Source organism: Schistocerca cancellata, chromosome 10 (genome assembly GCF_023864275.1).
Source record: "Schistocerca cancellata isolate TAMUIC-IGC-003103 chromosome 10, iqSchCanc2.1, whole genome shotgun sequence".
Classification (NCBI taxonomy): Eukaryota; Metazoa; Arthropoda; class Insecta; order Orthoptera; family Acrididae; genus Schistocerca; species Schistocerca cancellata.
The window spans coordinates 121,992,110-122,011,527 of NC_064635.1; the positions used below are offsets into that span (position 1 = coordinate 121,992,110).

Consider the following 19,418-nt stretch of genomic DNA (forward strand, 5'->3'; position numbering starts at 1 on the left):
TATCTATTATCAGTTGCTCTTTACATCCTCGTGCTCCTTTGTAACAGCCTTTTTGTTCTTCATTTATAATTTTGTTCTGTGTTGTATGTGTTATTAATTTCTGTGTAACGACTGAAGTTAATATTTTGTATATTGTTGGTAGGCATGTTATGGGATGATATTTAGCTGGGTTTGCTGTGTCTGCTTGATCTTTAGGTTTCAGATAAGTTATTCCATGTGTAAGTGTATCAGGGAATGTGTATGTCTGTAATGTAACTGTTAAATAATTTAGTTAGATGTGAGTGTGTTGAGGTGAACTTCTTTATCCAGAAATTTGCTATTTTATCTTTTCCAGGGGCTTTCCAACTGTGAGTAGAATTAATTGCTTGGGTGACTTCATGTTGCAAAATTAGCACTTCACGCATCCACGGTATCATCTTGTATGTGTCTGTTTCTGCTTGTATCCACCGTGCATGCCTGTTGTGTTGTACCGGGTTCGACCATATGTTGCTCCAGAAGTGTTCCATGTCTGTTATGTTTGGTGGATTGTCTATTTTTATGTGTGTGTTATCTATTGTCTGGTAAAATCTCTTTTGGTTTGTGTTGAATGTTTGGTTTTGTTTCCTTCTATTTTCACTTTTTTTTTTGTATCTTCTAAGTCGTTTGGCCAATGCTTATAATTTCTGCTTCTTTTCATCTAATTGCTCTATCGCTTCTTGTTGTGAGATTTTACCTAACCTTTTTCGTTTTTTTTTTTTTTTCTGACATTTCATTTCTTATAAATTGTGTTAGCTGTCCGATGTCTTTTCTCAGTTTTTCTATTCTGATCTGTAGCCTGTGTTGCCATGCTGGTTTTGAGGGTTTCGCCTGTGTGTTACTTGGTTCTAATCTCTGCCTAGTGTGTATATTTAGTGTAGTGAGTGCTCCTATATAAACCAGTAGTTGTAACTCTTCCATAGTTGTGTTTTCATTTATTTTGTTGTGTATGATAGTGTTGATAGTTGTTTCGACTTGTGGGTTATTTGGCAGTCTATGCAAGAATGGTGTAATGTCTGTATTTGTGTCTTTGTATTCTATATATGTCAGCTGAAATTTCTCTTCTATATCTAACACGTGTGTCTCTTCGTGTTCTATTTGTGCTTGTTCTGGTGGCTGTCTTAAGATTTCGTTTTCCTCTGATTGTTTAATTGATGCGTGTTGGTCTTTGTTTGTTTGCTCTGGGATGTTTGAGCCCATTACTGTATTTTCTTCTTCTTCTGATTGCACATTATTTAGTTCCAGTATTTGTTGTACTTGTTGTTTGATGTTTTCCAATTCTGACTGGGGTATCCTGTTATTTTTTATTATTACACGGATCTGATCAGCTAGTCGTTCTGTTAAAAATTTTAATTCCGGGTATCTGGTAATAAATGTTGTGTATACTTGTGATCTGTATCCAGTTGTGTTGGTTCCTAGGTTTGTTGCTTGGTAATAACAGAACATGAGGTGTCGATTAACATCATCTGACCATCTCATTCTCTGTCTTTGTTTTCCTTCTAGGGTGGTTACAGGAAGCATATCCTGCAAAACACCTCTATTTGGATTTAAATCATTTTCCAGTTGGCTAACAGTGTCGTTATTATTATTATTATTATTATTGTTATTATTATTTACACGTTGTTGTTGTGGTCTTCAGTCCTGAGACTGGTTTGATGCAGCTCTCCATGCTACCCTATCCTGTTCATGCTTCTTCATCTCCCAGTACTTACTGCAACACACATCCTTCTGAATCTGCTTGGTGTATTCATCTCTTGGTCTCTCTCTATGATTTTTACCCTCCACGCTGCCCTCCAATGCTAAATTTGTGATCCCTTGATGCCTCAGAACTGTGCCACATTCTCCTCTTCTCCCCAATTCTATTCAATACTTCATCATTAGTTATGTGATCTACCCATCTAATGTTCAGCATTCTTCTGTAGCACCACATTTCGAAAGCTTCTGTTCTCTTCTTATCTGAACTATTTATTGTCCATGTTTCACTTCCGTACATGGCTACACTCCATACAAATACTTTCAGAAACGACTTCCTGACACTTAAATCTATACTCGATGTTAATAAATTTCTCTTCTTCAGAAATGCTTTCCTTGCCATTGCCAGTCTACATTTTATATCTTCTCTACTTTAACCATCATCAGTTATTTTGCTCCCTGCTTTTGTTGATGTTCATCTAATATACTCCTTTCAAGACAGTGTCCATTCCATTCAACTGCTCTTCCAAGTCCTTTGCTGTCTCTGACAGAATTACAATGTCATCGGCAAACCTCAAAGTTTTTATTTCTTCTCCATGGATTTTAATACCTACTCTGAATTTTTCTTTTGTTTCCTTTACTGCTTGCTCAATATACAGATTGAATAACATCGGGGAGAGGCTACAACCCTGTCTCACTCCCTTCCCAACCACTGCTTCCCTTTCATGCCCCTCGACTATTATAACTGCCATCTGGGTTCTGTTCAAATTGTAAATAGCCTTTTGCTCCCCGTATTTTACCCCTGCCACCTTTAGAATTTGAAAGAGAGTATTCCAGTCAACATTGTCAAAATCTTTCTCTAAGTCCACAAATGCTAGAAATGTAGGTTTGCCTTTCCTTAATCTTTCTTCTGAAATAAGTCGTAAGGTCAGTATTGCCTCACGTATTCCAATACCTCTACGGAAACCAAACTGATCTTCACCGAGGTCGGCTTCTACCAGTTTTTCCATTCGTCTGTAAAGAATTTGCGTTAGTATTTTGCAGCTGTGACTTATTAAACTGATAGTTCGGTAATTTTCACATCTGTCAACACCTGCTCTCTTTGGGATCTTCTTGAAGTCTGAAGGTATTTCGCCTGTCTCATACATCTTGCTCACCAGATGGTAGAGCTTTGTCAGGACTGTCTCTCCCAAGGCCATCAGTAGTTCTAATGGAATGTTGTCTACTCCTGGGGTCTTGTTTCGACTCAGGTCTTTCAGTGCTCTGTCAAACTCTTCACGCAGTATCGTATCTCCCATTTCATCTTCATCTACATCCTCTTCCATTTCCATAATATTGTCCTCAAGTACATCGCCCTTGTATAGACCCTCTATATACTCCTTCCACCTTTCTGCTTTCCCTTCTTTGCTTAGAACTGGGTTTCCATCTGAGCTCTTGATATTCATACAAGTGGTTCTCTTTTCTCCAAAGGTCTCTTTGATTTTCCTGTAGGCAGTATCTATCTTACCCCTAGTGAAATAAGCCTCTATATCCTTACATTTGTCCTCTAGCCATCCCTGCTTAACCATTCTGCACTTCCTGTCGATTTCATTTTTGAGACGTCTGTATTCCTTTTTGCCTGCTTCACTTGCTGCAATTTTGTATTTTCTCCTTTCATCAATTAAGTTCAATCTTTCTTCTGTTACCCAAGGAGTTCTACTAGCCCTCGTCTTTTTACCTACTTGATCCTCTGCTGCCTTCACTACGTCATCCCTCAGAGCTACCCATTCTTCTTCTACTGTACTTCTTTCCCCCATTCCTGTCAATTGTTCCCTTATGCTCTCCCTGAAACTCTGTACAACCTCTGGCTCTTTCAGTTTATCCAGGTCCCATCTCCTTACATCCCCACCTTTTTGCAGTTTCTTCAGTTTTAATCTACAGTTCATAACCAACAGATTGTGATCAGAGTCCACATCTGCCCCTGGAAATGTCTTACAATTTAAAACCTGGTTCCTAAATCTCTGTCTTACCATTATATAATCTATCTGATACCTTCTAGTATCTCCATGATTCTTCCAAGTATACAACCTTCTTTCATGATTCTTGAACCAAGTGTTAGCTATGATTAAGTTATGCTCTGCACAAAATTCTACCAGGCAGCTTCCTCTTTCATTTCTTAGCCCCAATCCATATTCATCTACTATGTTTCCTTCTCTCCCTTTTCCTACTCTCAAATTCCAGTCACCCGTGACTATTAAATTTTCGTCTCCCTTCACTACCTGAATAATTTCTTTTATCTCATCATACATTTCTTCAACTTCTTCGTCATCTGCAGAGCTAGTTGGCATATAAACTTGTACTACTGTAGTAGGCATGGGCTTCGTGTCTATCTTGACCACAATAATGCGTTCACTTTGCTGTTTGTAGTAGCTTACCCGCATTCCTATTTTCCTATTCATTATTAAACCTACTCCTGCATTATCCCTATTTGATTTTGTGTTTATAACCCCGTATTCACCTGACCAAAAGTCTTGTTTCTCCTGCCACCGAACTTCACTAATTCCCACTATAACTTTAACCTATCCATTTCCCTTTTTAAATTTTCTAATCTACCTGCCCGGTTAAGGAATCTGACATTCCACGCTCCGATCCGTAGAACGCCAGTTTTCTTTTTCCTGATAACGACGTCCTCTTGAGAAGGCCCCTCCCGGAGTTCTGAATGGGGGACTATTTTACCTCCGGAATATTTTACCCAAGAGGACGCCATCATCATTTATCCATACAGTAAAGTTGCATGTCCTCGGGAAAAATTACGGCCGTAGTTTCCCCTTGCTTTCAGCCGTTCGCAGTACCAGCACAGCAAGGCCGTTTTGGTTAATGTTGTAAGACCAGGTCAGTCAATCATCCAGACAGTGGCCCCTGCAACTACTGGAAAGGCTGCTGTCCCTCTTCCAGGAACCACACGTTTGTCTGGCCTCTCAACAGATACCCCTCCATTGTGGTTGCACCTACGGTATGGTCATCTGTATCGCTGAGGCACGCGAGCCTCCCCACCAATGGCAAGGTCCATGGTTCATGGGGAAGGCATTATATACACAATATTCTTCAAACTTACCGGTTTACATGTCATGGCAGAGACATGTTAAAAAATACATGTAAAGACTGTCCCAACAATTACAAAAGACAGACATGGCGAACATTCAAAGTAAGACACAAAGAGCATCTCCTAAGTAAATGTGAGAGAATTGCGTACAGTTCCGCCTTTGCTGAACGTTACAATATCATACATCCAATATATGCCAGCACATACAACAAAAGCATAAGCTTCAAAGGAAGTGCAATTCCCAGTTCCGAAGGGCAGAGGGATGCAATATATTGGATGGTCCTAAAACTGAACCTCTTCTATGAAGCAACACTCTGATCTAAGAAGGACCTTCATTTATGGGACCTGTTTCCTTGTTTCAATGAGTATCACTATGTATCTTATTATTTTACATACTTTTAACACCCTATATACTGTAAACATTGACTTCTTCTATGAACAAGCAACATGACCCTGCATATATGGATCTATGGAATTACTATATCATAAATAAATAACCCCCCCCCCCCCCCCCCAGAACCATGGACCTTGCCATTGGTGGGGAGGCTTTTGTGCCCCAGCGATACAGATAGCTGTACCATAGGTGCAACCACAACGGAGGGGAAACTGTTGAGAGGCCAGACAAACATGGGGTTCCTGAAGAGGGCCAGCAGCCTTTTCAGTAGTTGCAGGGGCAACAGTCTGGATGATTGACTGATCTGGCCTTCTAACGGCCTTGCTGTGCCGGTACTGTGAGCGGCTGAAAGCAACTGGAAACTACAGCCGTAATTTTTTCCAAGGGCATGCAGCTTTACTGTATGGTTAAATAATGATGGTGTCCTCTTGGGAAAAATATTCCGGAGTAAAATAGTCCCCCATTCGGATCTCCGGGCGGGGACTACTTAGGAGGACGTCGTTATCAGGAGAAAGAGAACTGGCGTTCTACGGATCGGAGCGTGGAATGTCAGATCCCTTAATTGGGCAGGCAGGTTAGAAAATTTAAAAAGGGAAATGGATAGGTTCAAGCTAGATATAGTGGGAATTAGTGAAGTTTGGTGGTAGGAGGAACAGAACTTCTGGTCAGAATAGACTTAGGAAGAAGAGAAATTTGTGGCACAACTTGACTAGAAGAAGGGATCAGTTGGTAGGACATGTACTGACACATCAAGGGATCACCAATTTAGTATTGGAGGGCAGCATGGAGGGTAAAAATCGTAGAGGGACACCAAGAGATGAATACACTAAGCAGATTCAGAAGGATATAGGTTGCAGTAGGTATTGGGAGATGATGAAGCTTGCACAGGACAGAGTAGCATGGAGAACTGCATCAAACCAGTCTCTGGACTGAACACCACAACAACAACAACAACAACAACAACAACAACAACGAATAAATAAATGCTAGTGCATTATGACTAGTAAAACACATGAATAACATTAACCATAAAAACCCAAGAGAACTCTGATACTTCTGTTAGCCAAAGATTTTTGAGGTGTGAAACTGTGAAGAAACTTGTTGAGAGAGAGAGAGAACCGACTCACAGATTAACCCAAAAAATTTGTAATAAATCACTCAGTTGTTACTAACTGATTAAACAAGATAGCAGAGAAATTGCAAAAGGTGGGGTGCATACATTCTCCAGATAAGTTGCTACTTACCATATAACAGAGGTGATGAGTCGCAATTAGGCATTTGTGCTTGTGGAACAGTACCACGGAGTGTGGTCTCGTGTGTGTGTGTGTGTGTGTGTGTGTGTGTGTGTGTGTGTGTGTTTGTCTGTTCTAAGTAAGGCCTGTCTGGCCAAAAGCTTTGATTGTGACAGTCTTTTTGCTGTGCCTACCTGTGGCACAGCATCTCTGCTATATGGTGAGTAGCAACTTTCCTTTTCATAATATTGACATTATTCCATCTAGGACATTCCAAGTCTTAAGTGTGGTTAACTTTCAGATGTAAAATATAACAAAGAAAACCAGTCAATCTCTTACTATATTTTCAAAAAAGAAGTTGGCATGTACGTGCCAAAATAGGTATGAGCAATCAAAGCTCTGAAGACAGCTGGTGACTATCTCAATCAATAATTTCTATTTGAAATTTTGTGTGACTGCACTGAATGCTAAACTAGTTTTCAAGACCTTTGATAAAACAGTTACTGGTTTTATTTTTGACTTATTGTCTGAATGATAAAACAATGTTATTAGTCATATTAACATCATGTACTGGCTCTTGTTTGATGAGAGTAGCATCACAAGCAGAACTTCTACATTTCACTGGTGTCATCTTCTGGGGGAAGAAGAAGAAGAAGAAGAAGAAGAAGAAGAAGAAAGAGAGAGAGAGAGAGAGAGAAAGTGAACACCAATCACAAACAACAACCTAAGGCTACATCATGCATCATAATAAAAGTACATGGAGAATTCTAGGTTTGTTCGCTGGAGAATTAAGGCATGTATTTGACGGAGTGTTTTTATTTTGTTTCACTGATCCTTTGACCAGTTTATTAGTGTTGGTTAAAAGTAAACATGTCTTTGAAACCTTAACTGTTCCACACATACATAGTTTCAATCACGGGATTCAGATCAAAATGAAATGAATATCTTGTTAACGACTCATTCTATACATTATCTCAACATACTGACTACCGATTTGCAAAGCACTGTTAGAATTGTAGCAAACAATATTCAGTGAATAAACCATTTCATGATAAAGCATTAAATTATTTTTTTTTTCAACAGAAACAGTGTGGGATGTACTATTTGATGAATAGCAACTGAATAATCTATAATATAAAATTAGAGATCTTCTGGTAATAATTCAAGATGCTACATCTATACTCCACAAACCACCATGATATGCATGGCACAGGTGCATCTTATTGTACCAGTTATTAGGGTTTCTTCCTGTTCCATTTGTGAATGGAGTGTGGGAAGAATGATTGTTTGAATGGCTATGTGCATGCTGTAATTATGCTAATCTTACCCTCTCAGTCCCTACATGAGCAATATGTAGGAGATTGTAGTATATTTCTAGATTCATCATTTAGACCTGATTCTTGGAACTTTGTTAATAGACTTTCTTGGAATATTACACATCGATCTTCAAGAGTCTGCCAGTTCAGTTTCTTCAAAATGTCTGTGACACTCTCTAAGGATCAAACAAACCTGTGACCATTTGTGCTATCCTTCTCTGTATACATTCAATATCCCCTGTTAATTGTATTTGGTATGGGTCACACACACAAGCAATATTTTAGAACTGATCACACTAGTGATTTGTAAGCTATCTCCTTTCGTAAACTGATTGCCCTTCCCCAGTATTCTACCAATAAACTGAAGTCTTCCAGCTAGTTTACCCACAACTGTGCACTTGTGATCATTCCATTTCTTATCCCTACACAGTCTTACACCAAAGTATTTGTATGAGTTGGCCGATTCCAACAGTGACTCATTGACATTACAGTCTAGGATGCGATGTGTGTGTGTGTGTGTGTGTGTGTGTGTGTGTGTGTGTTTGCGATACACACAATTTTACATTTTTAAAATTAAAATCGAGTTGCCGATCGTTGCCCCACTTTGAAATCTTATCAAGATCACTCTGAATATTCATGCAGCTTCTTTCAGACTGTACTTCATTCTAGGTAACTGCATCATCTGCAAAAAGGCTGAGGTTACTATTAACATTGTCTGCAATGTCATTAATATACAAAATGAACACCAAGGGTCCCATCACACTTCTGTAGGGCACACCTGAAGTTACTTCTACATCTGAAGAAGTAACTGATAACAAGAGGTGTCTATGTCTAACCATATTTATTAATGGGTTTTCATATAAGTATGCTATAGGAATGTATATTTTTCTTGAAGCATCTCTGAATGAACAATTTTCTTTATTCCTGATAGCATTCAATTTCATAATAGCTTGTGTAATTTTTCTTGCCTCACCCACTCTCACCTCTTCATTGTTGTGTATGCTCAAGGAAAATTATCAAACTTCTTTTACATGTTAGCTTCCCAACAGTAACAGAATTCCTTTTCCAACAAAACACAGTTGAAAACAAATTAGCCTATGCAAAGAAACTGCCAGTTCAGTGTCAACAACCAAGAGTTATATTGATAGAACAGCTCAGCACTGGAAATAGAATACATATAAGAGGAGATTCTCCAAATACTGGATCTATCATTTTCATAATATTGTCATTCTTCCATCCTGGCTTTTCCATTGTTTGAAAACTTATAAGGATGACCAGATGTGGATTTGAAGTCATCCTCCCTTATGGGACCCCAGTGTGCTAACCACTGCATCATCTCACTTAGTTTTATTTCTGAATAAAATATCACTTATCAGCCCTGTATGCATTAGCTACAAGTTTTGGTAGATAATCAGTAAAGAAATGTATGTTCCAAATATGGTTCATAGTTTCGACAAAGTGAAACCTAAAGCAGCAACAAAACACTGCAAATAACAAAACATATTGAAATAAGAACTATACTTCAGAAGACAGTCAAGGATCTGACAACAGTACAAGCAGTTAAGCTAAATAAATGGAGAACCACTGGTAAAAGTGCAACATCACATAAATATGATCTTCCTAACATACTGGAAGTTCACACAACTAGGCTAGTACAAGATACATTATATTAGTTAGTTTATAAAGCTCTACTTAGTGTGAGATACTTGGAATCTCTTACAAATATAATACAGATCAGTTTAGATATGATATGGGTCCTATTGCTCAGTGATTGTTCTCCAGTATCGAATGATATTAAATTTTGTGTGTGGCACATTTTACACAAAACACTCCCTACGCAAAGTCAAAGCTACAGAAATTATTGCTTGGTTAGGTGCAAACTATGCACACACAGTTTCAATCCTGCGCAATACAATCAAGAGTCCAGTTTTGGGTACTACCCCACTAATAGTCACTTTGATGCAATTAGTGAATTAACAGCCAATTTTATATTAGCTTATTGCAAACAACATGACATGTGCCATTCACTGAAATATATCCACATTTTTTTGATCGTTCTTAAAAAGCTGGTGCATTAAATATGATACAACCCAGAGACATACCATTAAATTTATATGGCCATCAACAGAGTCATATTCAATCTTGGTTCCCATTATGGTCATAAGTACAGTCATGTGTGTCCTCTTTTGGCCACTTTTAAACTTTATGTAAACCATCTATAATACATGTTTGGTCTGCATTCTAACTAGGCTAATTTTATTTCAGTACACTTATTTAAAATATTATGATATTTTTTATATCAACAGAGACCTAAGAGACATGATCGACCATGTCATATTAATTTAGCTATCCTTTTTACATAATAAAATATGCATTACAAATTCTTTGAGAAACCAAAGAAATTCAATATTCTATCAGTGAAGTTAAAAATGTACTGGAAGCTATTGTTGAGAGAATGAAGATTACTATTGCGAGCAAATTATACAATGCTCCAAGAACATTAAGAAATAAAATTTATGGTATGTCTCCACAATAATCTACAGGGTAATGTGGCCCAAATCCTAACTTAGGGGAGGCAGAAAAAAGAAAAGATGTTGATGGGCTTGGTTCTCAACTGTTCCAAACTGGAAATTCCAGTTACAACGAATATTTATAGATGTACGTATGCACAAACTTACTGAAAAGGCAGATTTATGAAGTTCTAAGACTGCACTGCTAACAATCATCCTGGAAAAGTGATTTATGGCTCTCTTAAAACAAGCGAAGTTTTGTTACAAAAGGATGCTGAATGTTAATGGGGTTTAAGGTTCTATTACCAGGCAGAGAAATACAAAATTGGTTACACGAAGTATCTGAAACTAAATGATTATGTTAAATGACCATAACAGAGTTTTTAATATGCGTGAATCCTCCTGCTTCTTTGGATCCTAAAGGGGAATTAATCACAGATTGTTTCTAGGCAAATCATTGCAATACTTTTTGTTAATTTTTTCTGTTCCACTAAGTTGCTGTAAGTTAAAATTTATTTACTTTACTGATGTTTGTTTTCTAATGTGTAGTATAGAGTACAAATTACTTTCTAGCAAACTGGTTCTACAATTATTTAAAGCCACAATTTTATCATAATGTGCAATAGAGTAAACTTATAGATACATTGGGTTGTCCTTAAGATGGCCATAAATAGTGCATCAACCTGCAGTTCTCCAGCTACCCTCAGGACTTTTAGAATGCAGAAGAAAGCCATGTGGATCATTAAAGCACACAAAACTACAGACTCCTGCAAATATACTTCCAGAACGCTGGAGATGCTAACACTGCCTTTCTTGTATATTTATGCCACTGTAAAATTCTGTCTCAAAAGAAGGAAAACGCACATAGTGGCAGCCACATGTAGACTAAAGAAAAACTGTTTAATTCACAGAATTGCAGTGTTACGTGCTAATATACAACTTAGTCGAAAGGGAGCATTCTACATTCGCTTTCAGCTGTCCAATTATATCCCACAAATACGATATAAAGTCAATTAAAGGCAATGAACAACTCTGGAAATATATTAAGCCTTATGTGCTGTTTATATAAAAAAAAAGAAAAAACTACAACAGTAGATGTGCTGGTTACGTTTAATTACAACAAATGTAGTAAAGCTAATTTTGTAAACTTGTTTTAATGCATCGTAAACCATATACTATCCGAAGTAAATATTTAAAAAAATGTCCATCTGTTGCACTATTAGATTGATATGAACGCTGGGCATTGTATGCCGGGAGGCCCCATCGGGCGAAGTTCGGCCTCTTGCGCGCCGCGCCGGTGAAGAGGATAACACAACACCCAATCCACGAGCAGAGAAAATCCCCAACCCAGCCGGGAATCGAACCCGGGCACGCTGCATGGAATGTAAGCACGTAACCACCCGGCTAAGCAGGCGGACTTCAATATTAGATACTATGGACAAAATAAATAAAGATATGCAACGCTTATCGTTTCGATAAAACTAACCATTTCCAGCATAAATGTTCCGAGGATCAATTCCGGTTATTTCTTTTAGCGCATCACTACTGTTTCACAAACGTTACGTCAAAACTTGATTTTATCTCTCTCTCAGTTCCTTCTACGTTCCACATTTATTTGTAAACGACTAAACGTCTTACGAGTTACGAAGTAAGACGTTTGCGCGTTTAGTTGCAATCGAGAATGTTCTCATAATCGATTATGAATCTGCCGATATTTTTTTCGCGACGATTTAATTTTGCTTAATGGATCCTCCTCACGATTACTTTTTTCAATTGTTCGTTTTTGGTTTTAAAATCTGTTAAATGTTGACTTCCTGACCACAAAATTTTTACTTACGTAAAACCAGATAAATATTCTAATTGCGAGGGAATAGTTCATTAACAGCAAAACTTGAATACGAGCTAAAGGCTCAAACTTCACGGAAAGTTTGCTTAACTAATGGCTAACACGTGGAGTAAATCTTTTTTAGAAAAAAAGTGTACATTTAAATACCAAATGACAAAAGAAACGTTTTGATTAAATAATAATGTCATTGCTAATCACCGCTTCTGTGAAAATAAACATATTATTCGTAATATTTTTTGATATCCTTATGAAAACAAACATTTTCTCTTCTTAGTTTCTGGATAACAAATAGGTAGTACCCTTCATGAGGGATATCTACAACAATGCACGGTCCAGAATAAAGAGGTCGCCATTTTTTTTAATAAAGACGCTTTAGGGTACGTTCTGATGAGAATATTGTCTACAATTGTTCTATGTAATTTGTCCTAGCCTGTTATTGAACTGGGACTTTGTCTTTTGACCATTACTTCGCTGTTCTTGTAAAACTCCACGTATCTGATCATTTTTGTTGCCGGCTCACTCGGATTCTTTAGTTACCGGCTTTATCCATCCATTCCTTTATATTTCGTTAAACATTACCTCACATGGCGTGTGTTTAGTAAAACGAATTAGGTAAATTTAATTTTCTAAAACAGTTAGGTAGTCAGTCCATTTTGACTGCTTTTTTTGGAGCATATGCTCTGATAAATCAATTAAAACTATTTCAGAATTGACCTTGGTGTTAATTTCGGTATTTTTAGCTTCCATCCATTCAGACATGTCCTCTTCCCACTTTTTAGATTGTTTACCCAAATATTCATCGATATATTTTGATTGTCTACTTCCAAGTCCAAGTTTTCGGTCTTTTATGTAATTAATTGTATGGTATTTTCGATCTTGGTCTGCTTTGGTAATCTTTAAGCAAGTTCTGCCCAGATTAATTTTACACTCTTGCAAGTAAGTTGAATTGACGTCAAAAGTTATTTTTGCGAGCTGTTATAAAGTCAATATTCGTTAATGTTGGCAAAGATAGTATGCCTGTGTTAAATTTCGTTCAACTAATGAAACAATGACAATTGGTGTACTGTGCTGTGTGGTACAGTGATCGAGAATATTGAAAGTTCTCGCTGTTTCAACTATGAATTAATTTCTATTCAATGAAGCTCCCTATCTCTCTTCTCTGAATTCACTTAAAGAAAAATAATTATCAGTTCATTTTAATAATAAAAGTTTCCCCATTCCCAATGATAATTATTTCCAGATAAGGTGGAAGGTACTTCTGAAATTAAAGCATTGAATAGTTTCACACTATATATTTTCACAATTAAAAGTCATGAGGGCTCACACGACCAAACAGAATACAGGCAGCATGAGACAAAATGAGCTGACATAAAATGACAAAATGACAGAAACGAGAGTGAGACTCTATTCTCTCCACTACTTATAGACATAGACAAAACAGAAGTGATGTAACTACAACTTCTTCTGCCTAGAAGTTCTACATACACTAATTACTCTTTTGAAATGGTTACTCTTAAATGATTCACAATCATACAAAAACATTAACTAAATTATTTAAAATCATGTCTTATGGTCGTATAAGAGTGGCTTCACAGCCCAAGACAACATGTCGACACTCTGTAGAGCATGTTGGGTTACAACAGCATTATATGAGCGGGCGTTATCCTGCAGGAAAACATCAACTGGAATGCTGTTCATAAATGGTATCACAACAAGTCGAATCACCAGATTGACATACAAATGTGCAATGAGGGTGTGTGGGATAACCACGAGAGTGCTCCTACTGTCATACCAAATTGCACTGCGGACTATAACTTCAAGAATAGGTCCAGTGTGTCTAGCACTCAGACAGGGTGGTTGCAAGCCCTCAATTGGCCTCCTCCTATCCAACAGATGACCATCAATAGCACCAATGTAGAACCAGCTCCCATCAGAAAACACAAGAAAACTCCATCCTGCCCTCCAATGAGTTCTCACTCGACACCACTGTAGTTGCAAATGGCAGTGGTTTGGGGTCAGTGGGAATTTGCACTACAGAACATTTGACTCGGAGCTGTCCTTGAAGTAACCAATTTGTAACAGTTCACTGTGTGCCAACTGTTGGTCAAATGTTTGCTATAGATGCAGTGTGATGTGCTAGAGCCATACATTGAACGCAATGGTTTTAGATTAGATTAGATTAGATTTACTTTCATTCCAATTGATCCGTAGTGAGGAGGTCCTCCAGGATGTGGAACATGTCAGAAAAACAACAATACATGACAAATATTTACAACTAAAACGAATAAGCTAATGTACCATTCCACAGGTCCCAAGTGGAATGATCGTCATTTTTTAATGAACACTAAGAGTCATTTTACAAATACTAATGCACTGAATTTAAAATAAAAAAGTTTTTTATTTATTTATAAGGTAATAAACATTTAATACAACTACTGTAATACTTATTTACAATAAACACATTACTGCACTGAAATTGTGCAGAAGTTATGTTGTACTTATATACAAATCAGTTGGTTTTACTAAGAAATTCATCAATGGAGTAGAAGGAGTTGGCCACCAATAAATCCTTTAGGCTTCTCTTAAACTGAATTTCATTGGTTGTTAAGCTTTTTATGACTGCTGGCAAGTTATTGAAAATGTGTGTTCCTGAATAATGCACACCTTTTTGTACAAGACTAAGTGACTTTAAATCCTTGCGAAGATTATTCTTATTTCTAGTATTGATTCCATGAATTGAGCTGTTGGTTTGAAAAAGTTATATATTTTTAATGACAAATTTCATTAAGGAATAAATATATTGGGAAGCAGTAGTTAGTATCCCTAGTTCCCTAAACAGGCTTCTGCAGGATGTTCTTGAGTTCACACCACATATAATTCTTACTGCACGTTTTTGTGCCCGGAAAACTTTAGCTTGGCTTGATGAATTACTCCAAAAAATAATCCCATATGACATTATGGAATGAAAGTAAGCATAGTATGCCAGCTTTTTCATTTTTATATCCCCTATGTCTGACAAAATTCGCATTGCAAACAGAGATTTGTTAAGACGCTTCAGCAGTTCTGTGGTGTGCTCCTCCCAGTTGAATTTATTATCAAGCTGTAATCCCAAGAATTTAACACTGTCCACTTCTTCTATCTTCTTGTCATCATATGTTAGACATATACTCTTGGGACACCCCTTACAAGTTCTGAACTGCATGTAGTGTATTTTTTCAAAGTTTAGTGACAAAGAATTGGCTAGGAACCAGTGATTAATGTCCACAAATATTTTATTGGCTGATCTTTCTCAAGACTACACTTGATTTGCTATTTATTGCAATGTTTGTATCATCGGCAAACAAAACAAACTTGGCATCTGGTAATGTTACCGATGAAAGGTCATTGATATATACAAGAAAAAGTAAGGGCCCCAAAATGGAACCTTGTGGGACCCCACATGTAATTAGTTCCCAGTTGGATGATGCCTGACAGCTTGATACATGTCTCTTTCCTAATAACACCCTTTGTTTTCTGTCAGAGATATAAGATTTGAACCATTTTGCAGCATTTCCTGTTACGCTATAATATTCTAGTTTACTTAAAAGGATATTGTGATTTACACAGTCAAATGCCTTTGACAGATCACTCTAGGTAGAGCCACGTGGCCATCCAGAGCCCAGTCTTGTTGTGACTGTAAATTCTCATGATCACCACTGACAGCAATCATGTACAGTGACTACATTCCTTCCACATCTTTGTGCAGTATCATAGAAGTAACATTCAGTTCTGCTGTCATACGGAATTGTACCCCAGACCACAACTCCGGGTGCAGGTCCAGTGCGTCTACAGTCTACAATGCAGACAGGTTCGTTGCAGGTCCTCAACTTCCTCCTCCTAACCATCATATGGCCATCACTGGCAGGGAAGCAGAACAAACTTTCATCAGAAAACGCAGCAGACCTCCACCCTGCCTTCTAATGAGCTCTCGCTTGACACCATTGAAGTCGCAATTGGTGGTGGTAGTATTGGGTCAGTGGGATGCACGTCTGGCTCTCAGCTGTCTTTGAAGTTACCAATTTGTAAGAGATCTTTGTGTGACTGTGGTGCCAACTGCTGCTCAAATTGCTGCGGCAGATGTAGTATGATGCAACAGAGCCTTATGCCAAACGCGATGGTCTTCCCTCTCGTTATTGCCATGTGGCCGTTTGGAGCCCAAACGTCTTGAAAATGTACGTTCTTGTGACCTTCGGTTCAAATCGTTCAAATAGCTCTAAGCATTATGGGACTTAGCATCTGAGGTCATCAGTACCCTAGACTTAGAACTACTTAAACCTTACCTAAGGACATCACACACATCCACGCCCGAGGCAGGATTCGGACATGCGACTGTAGCAGCAGTGCAGTTCTGGACTAGGCGAAGCGCTCGGCCACAGCAGCCGCCGTGGCCATTGGTACCAGCAACCATATAAAGTAGCTACATTCGTTCCAAGTCTTCCTGCAGTATCACAGAAGGAACATCCAGCTTCTCCTAGCCCTATCACACAAGTTCTTTCACCGATCCCGTTATCTGAGTGGTCAACACGGCGGAATGTCACGCCAAGGTTCGATTCCTGGCTGGGGCAGGAGATTTTCTCCGCTCAGGGACTGGGTGTTGTGTTATGTTGTGTTGTGTTGTCCTCCCATTGTGGCGTTGATGCAATAAGTACTTGCCCTCGGCGGCCGAACTTCCCCGAATGGGGGACTCCTGGCCCACAATGCCATATGCTCATTTCCTTTTTTCCACCATCTCTTTCGAACTCTCTAAGGTGCTTATAATTGCATCTTTGTCGCCTTAAGGCATACGTGACTAACATCAACTTATTAAGTCCAATATCATAGGTAACCTAAAGCTCAAGACCGTTACAGCGTATATTTAAAGCAAATCTGATATACAGGATGTCCGAAAAGACTTTCCCTGATTACATAAATTGATAACTCAGGCTAGAAGTAAGATACAAATATGAAACTTGTGTCGAATTGTTTACAACTATTAAAGTTTTTTCTTCTGTTTTAGGTTCGCAGTACGTAAGTAGTGGATGAGGTGCAGCGCCCAAGAAGCCATGTTAACCAATCAGGAGAAGGCACAGTGTGTCCTGTGGTACCATGAGACACAATCACCAACCACAGTGCAGAGACACTTCCAGACAACATTTGGAAGGAATCCACCTGATGTGAAGAGCATTAAAGCCTGGTATGAGAAGTTCAAGAACACAGGATCAGTTGCTGACCTTCCGAGGTCTGGTCGACCAAGAACCTCAGCAGACAAGGTGGAAGCTGTGAGGCAGTCTTTTCTGCGAAATTGGTGCGCAGGGCCTCACATGAATTACAGATGCCAAAAAGCTCTCTCCATGACATTTTACACAAACGTTTATTGTTTTGTGCATACAAAGTGCAAATCATTCAGGCTTTCTTGCCCAATGACAGTACACGTCGATATGACTTTGCGGTCGAAATCCTATCACGTATTGAGGACGATGATGGTTATCTCAGACGAATTGCCTTTTCCGATGAAGCGACCTTTTTTGTCAGTGGGGTAGTGAGTCGCCATAATGTGCGCATTTGGGGTTCACAAACCCCTGGCGAGGTCATGCAGTGCACCAGAGGCAGTCCAAAGGTGAATGTTTGGTGCGCGCTATTGCACAATCGAATTATCGGGGCGTTCTTCTTTGCTGAGGCTACCATCACACCTGCAGTGAATCTGGACATGTTGCAACTGTATGCTGTTCCTCAGCTGCTTCAGTATCACCCCGATGTCTTGTTTCAGCGAGACGGTGCACCGCCTCATTGGGGTTTGGACGTCCGTGCCTATCTCGATATAACCTTTCCTGGGCGATGGATTAGTCGTGATGGGCCAACGGTTTGGCCTCCTCGCTCTCCTGACATAACCCCCTTAGACTTCTTTTTATGGGGTTATGTCAAGGATGAGGTCTACCGAACACGTGTACCAGACCTTGAAACCCTGCGGCAACGGATAACCACAGTCGTTGAATCGATCCCTCCAGTGATGTTGGCTAATGTGTGGACGGAAATTGAATATCGCCTAGATGTGCTACGTGCTACCAAGGGTGCTCATGTGGAAGTTTACTGATGTGTGAAAAAAACTTTGATAGTTTGTACACAATTAGACACCAGTTTCATATTTGTATCTTACTTCTAGCCTCAGTTATCAATTTATGTAATCAGGGAAAGACTTTTCGGACACTCTGTACATCCTCATTGTGGCGTTACTAGCGCCACTCTTTTGCGACTGACGCGAAATTTGTATAGCCCTCATCTTTCAGACGTAGAAACACGCTTATCAACTTTCGTTTATGCTGCACCCCTTCTTGGTGTTGGGATTTTTTGTATATACGAGGTGCGGCTAGAAAAAAACCGGACTGATGCTGGAAAAAACATTTATTTACAATTATTTACAATTTCATGTTATCTCCTTCAATGTACTCTCCTCCTCGGTCTCTACACCGCTCCATACGAATTTTCCAGTGTTCATAGCAATGCTGCAGATCATTTTCGGTAAGTCCATACATTACTTCCGTCGCTTTTTCTTTTACTGCTTCAACAGTCTCAAATCTAGTTCCTTGACTTTAGGGAAAAGAAAAAAGTCACAGGGGGCCAAATCAGGTGAGTAGGGTGGATGATCTAAGATGGGAATGTTGTGTTTTGCCAAAAACGTCTTCACTGACAACGCACTGTGAGCTGGGGCATTGTCTTGGTGAAGGATCCATGACTTTTTTCTCCACAAATCGTTCCGTTTTCTCCGTACTCGCTCACGCAGGGTAGCCAGGACGCTAATGTAGTAATGCTGATTCACTGTTTGTCCCTCTGGTACCCAATCAATGTGCACAATCCCTTTGATGTCAAAAAAAACAATCATCATTGCCTTGAATTTCGATTTTGACATTCGTGCTTTTTTCTGTCGTGGAGAACCAGGAGTTTTCCAATGCATCGATTGGCGTTTAGTTTCAGGATCGTAAGTAAAAAACCACTATTCATCGCAAGTAATAACATTTTGTAAGAAGGTGGGATCACTTTCAATGTTTTCCAGGATGTCAGAACAAATCATTCTTCGGCGTTCCTCCTGTCCAATTGTGAGACACTTTGGAACCATTTTTGAACACACTTTGTTCATGTTGAAACTTTCATGAAGAATCTGCCTAACACTTTCCTTCTCAACTCCTGTTAACTCAGACACTGCTCTGATTGTTAAACGGCGATCTTGTCGAACAAGTTTACCAATTTTTTCAATGTTTGCATCAGTTTTTGCTGACAATGGTCTGCCAGTGCGAGTGTCATCACTGGTGTCTTCGCGG

At 38.9% G+C, this 19,418-nt stretch overlaps 1 protein-coding gene across 1 annotated transcript in view; it reads right to left on the reverse strand.

Annotated features, from left to right (window-relative positions):
* Window positions 1-11,859, reverse strand: part of LOC126106185 (zinc finger protein 586-like) — a 165,463-nt gene extending 153,604 nt beyond the window's left edge. The window contains exon 1 of the mRNA XM_049912422.1: window positions 11,728-11,859. Within this exon, the coding sequence (XP_049768379.1) occupies window positions 11,728-11,739 (12 nt within the window). The 5' untranslated portion in view covers window positions 11,740-11,859. The remainder of the gene's footprint in view (window positions 1-11,727) is intronic.
* Between the last annotated feature and the right edge of the window lie 7,559 nt (window positions 11,860-19,418).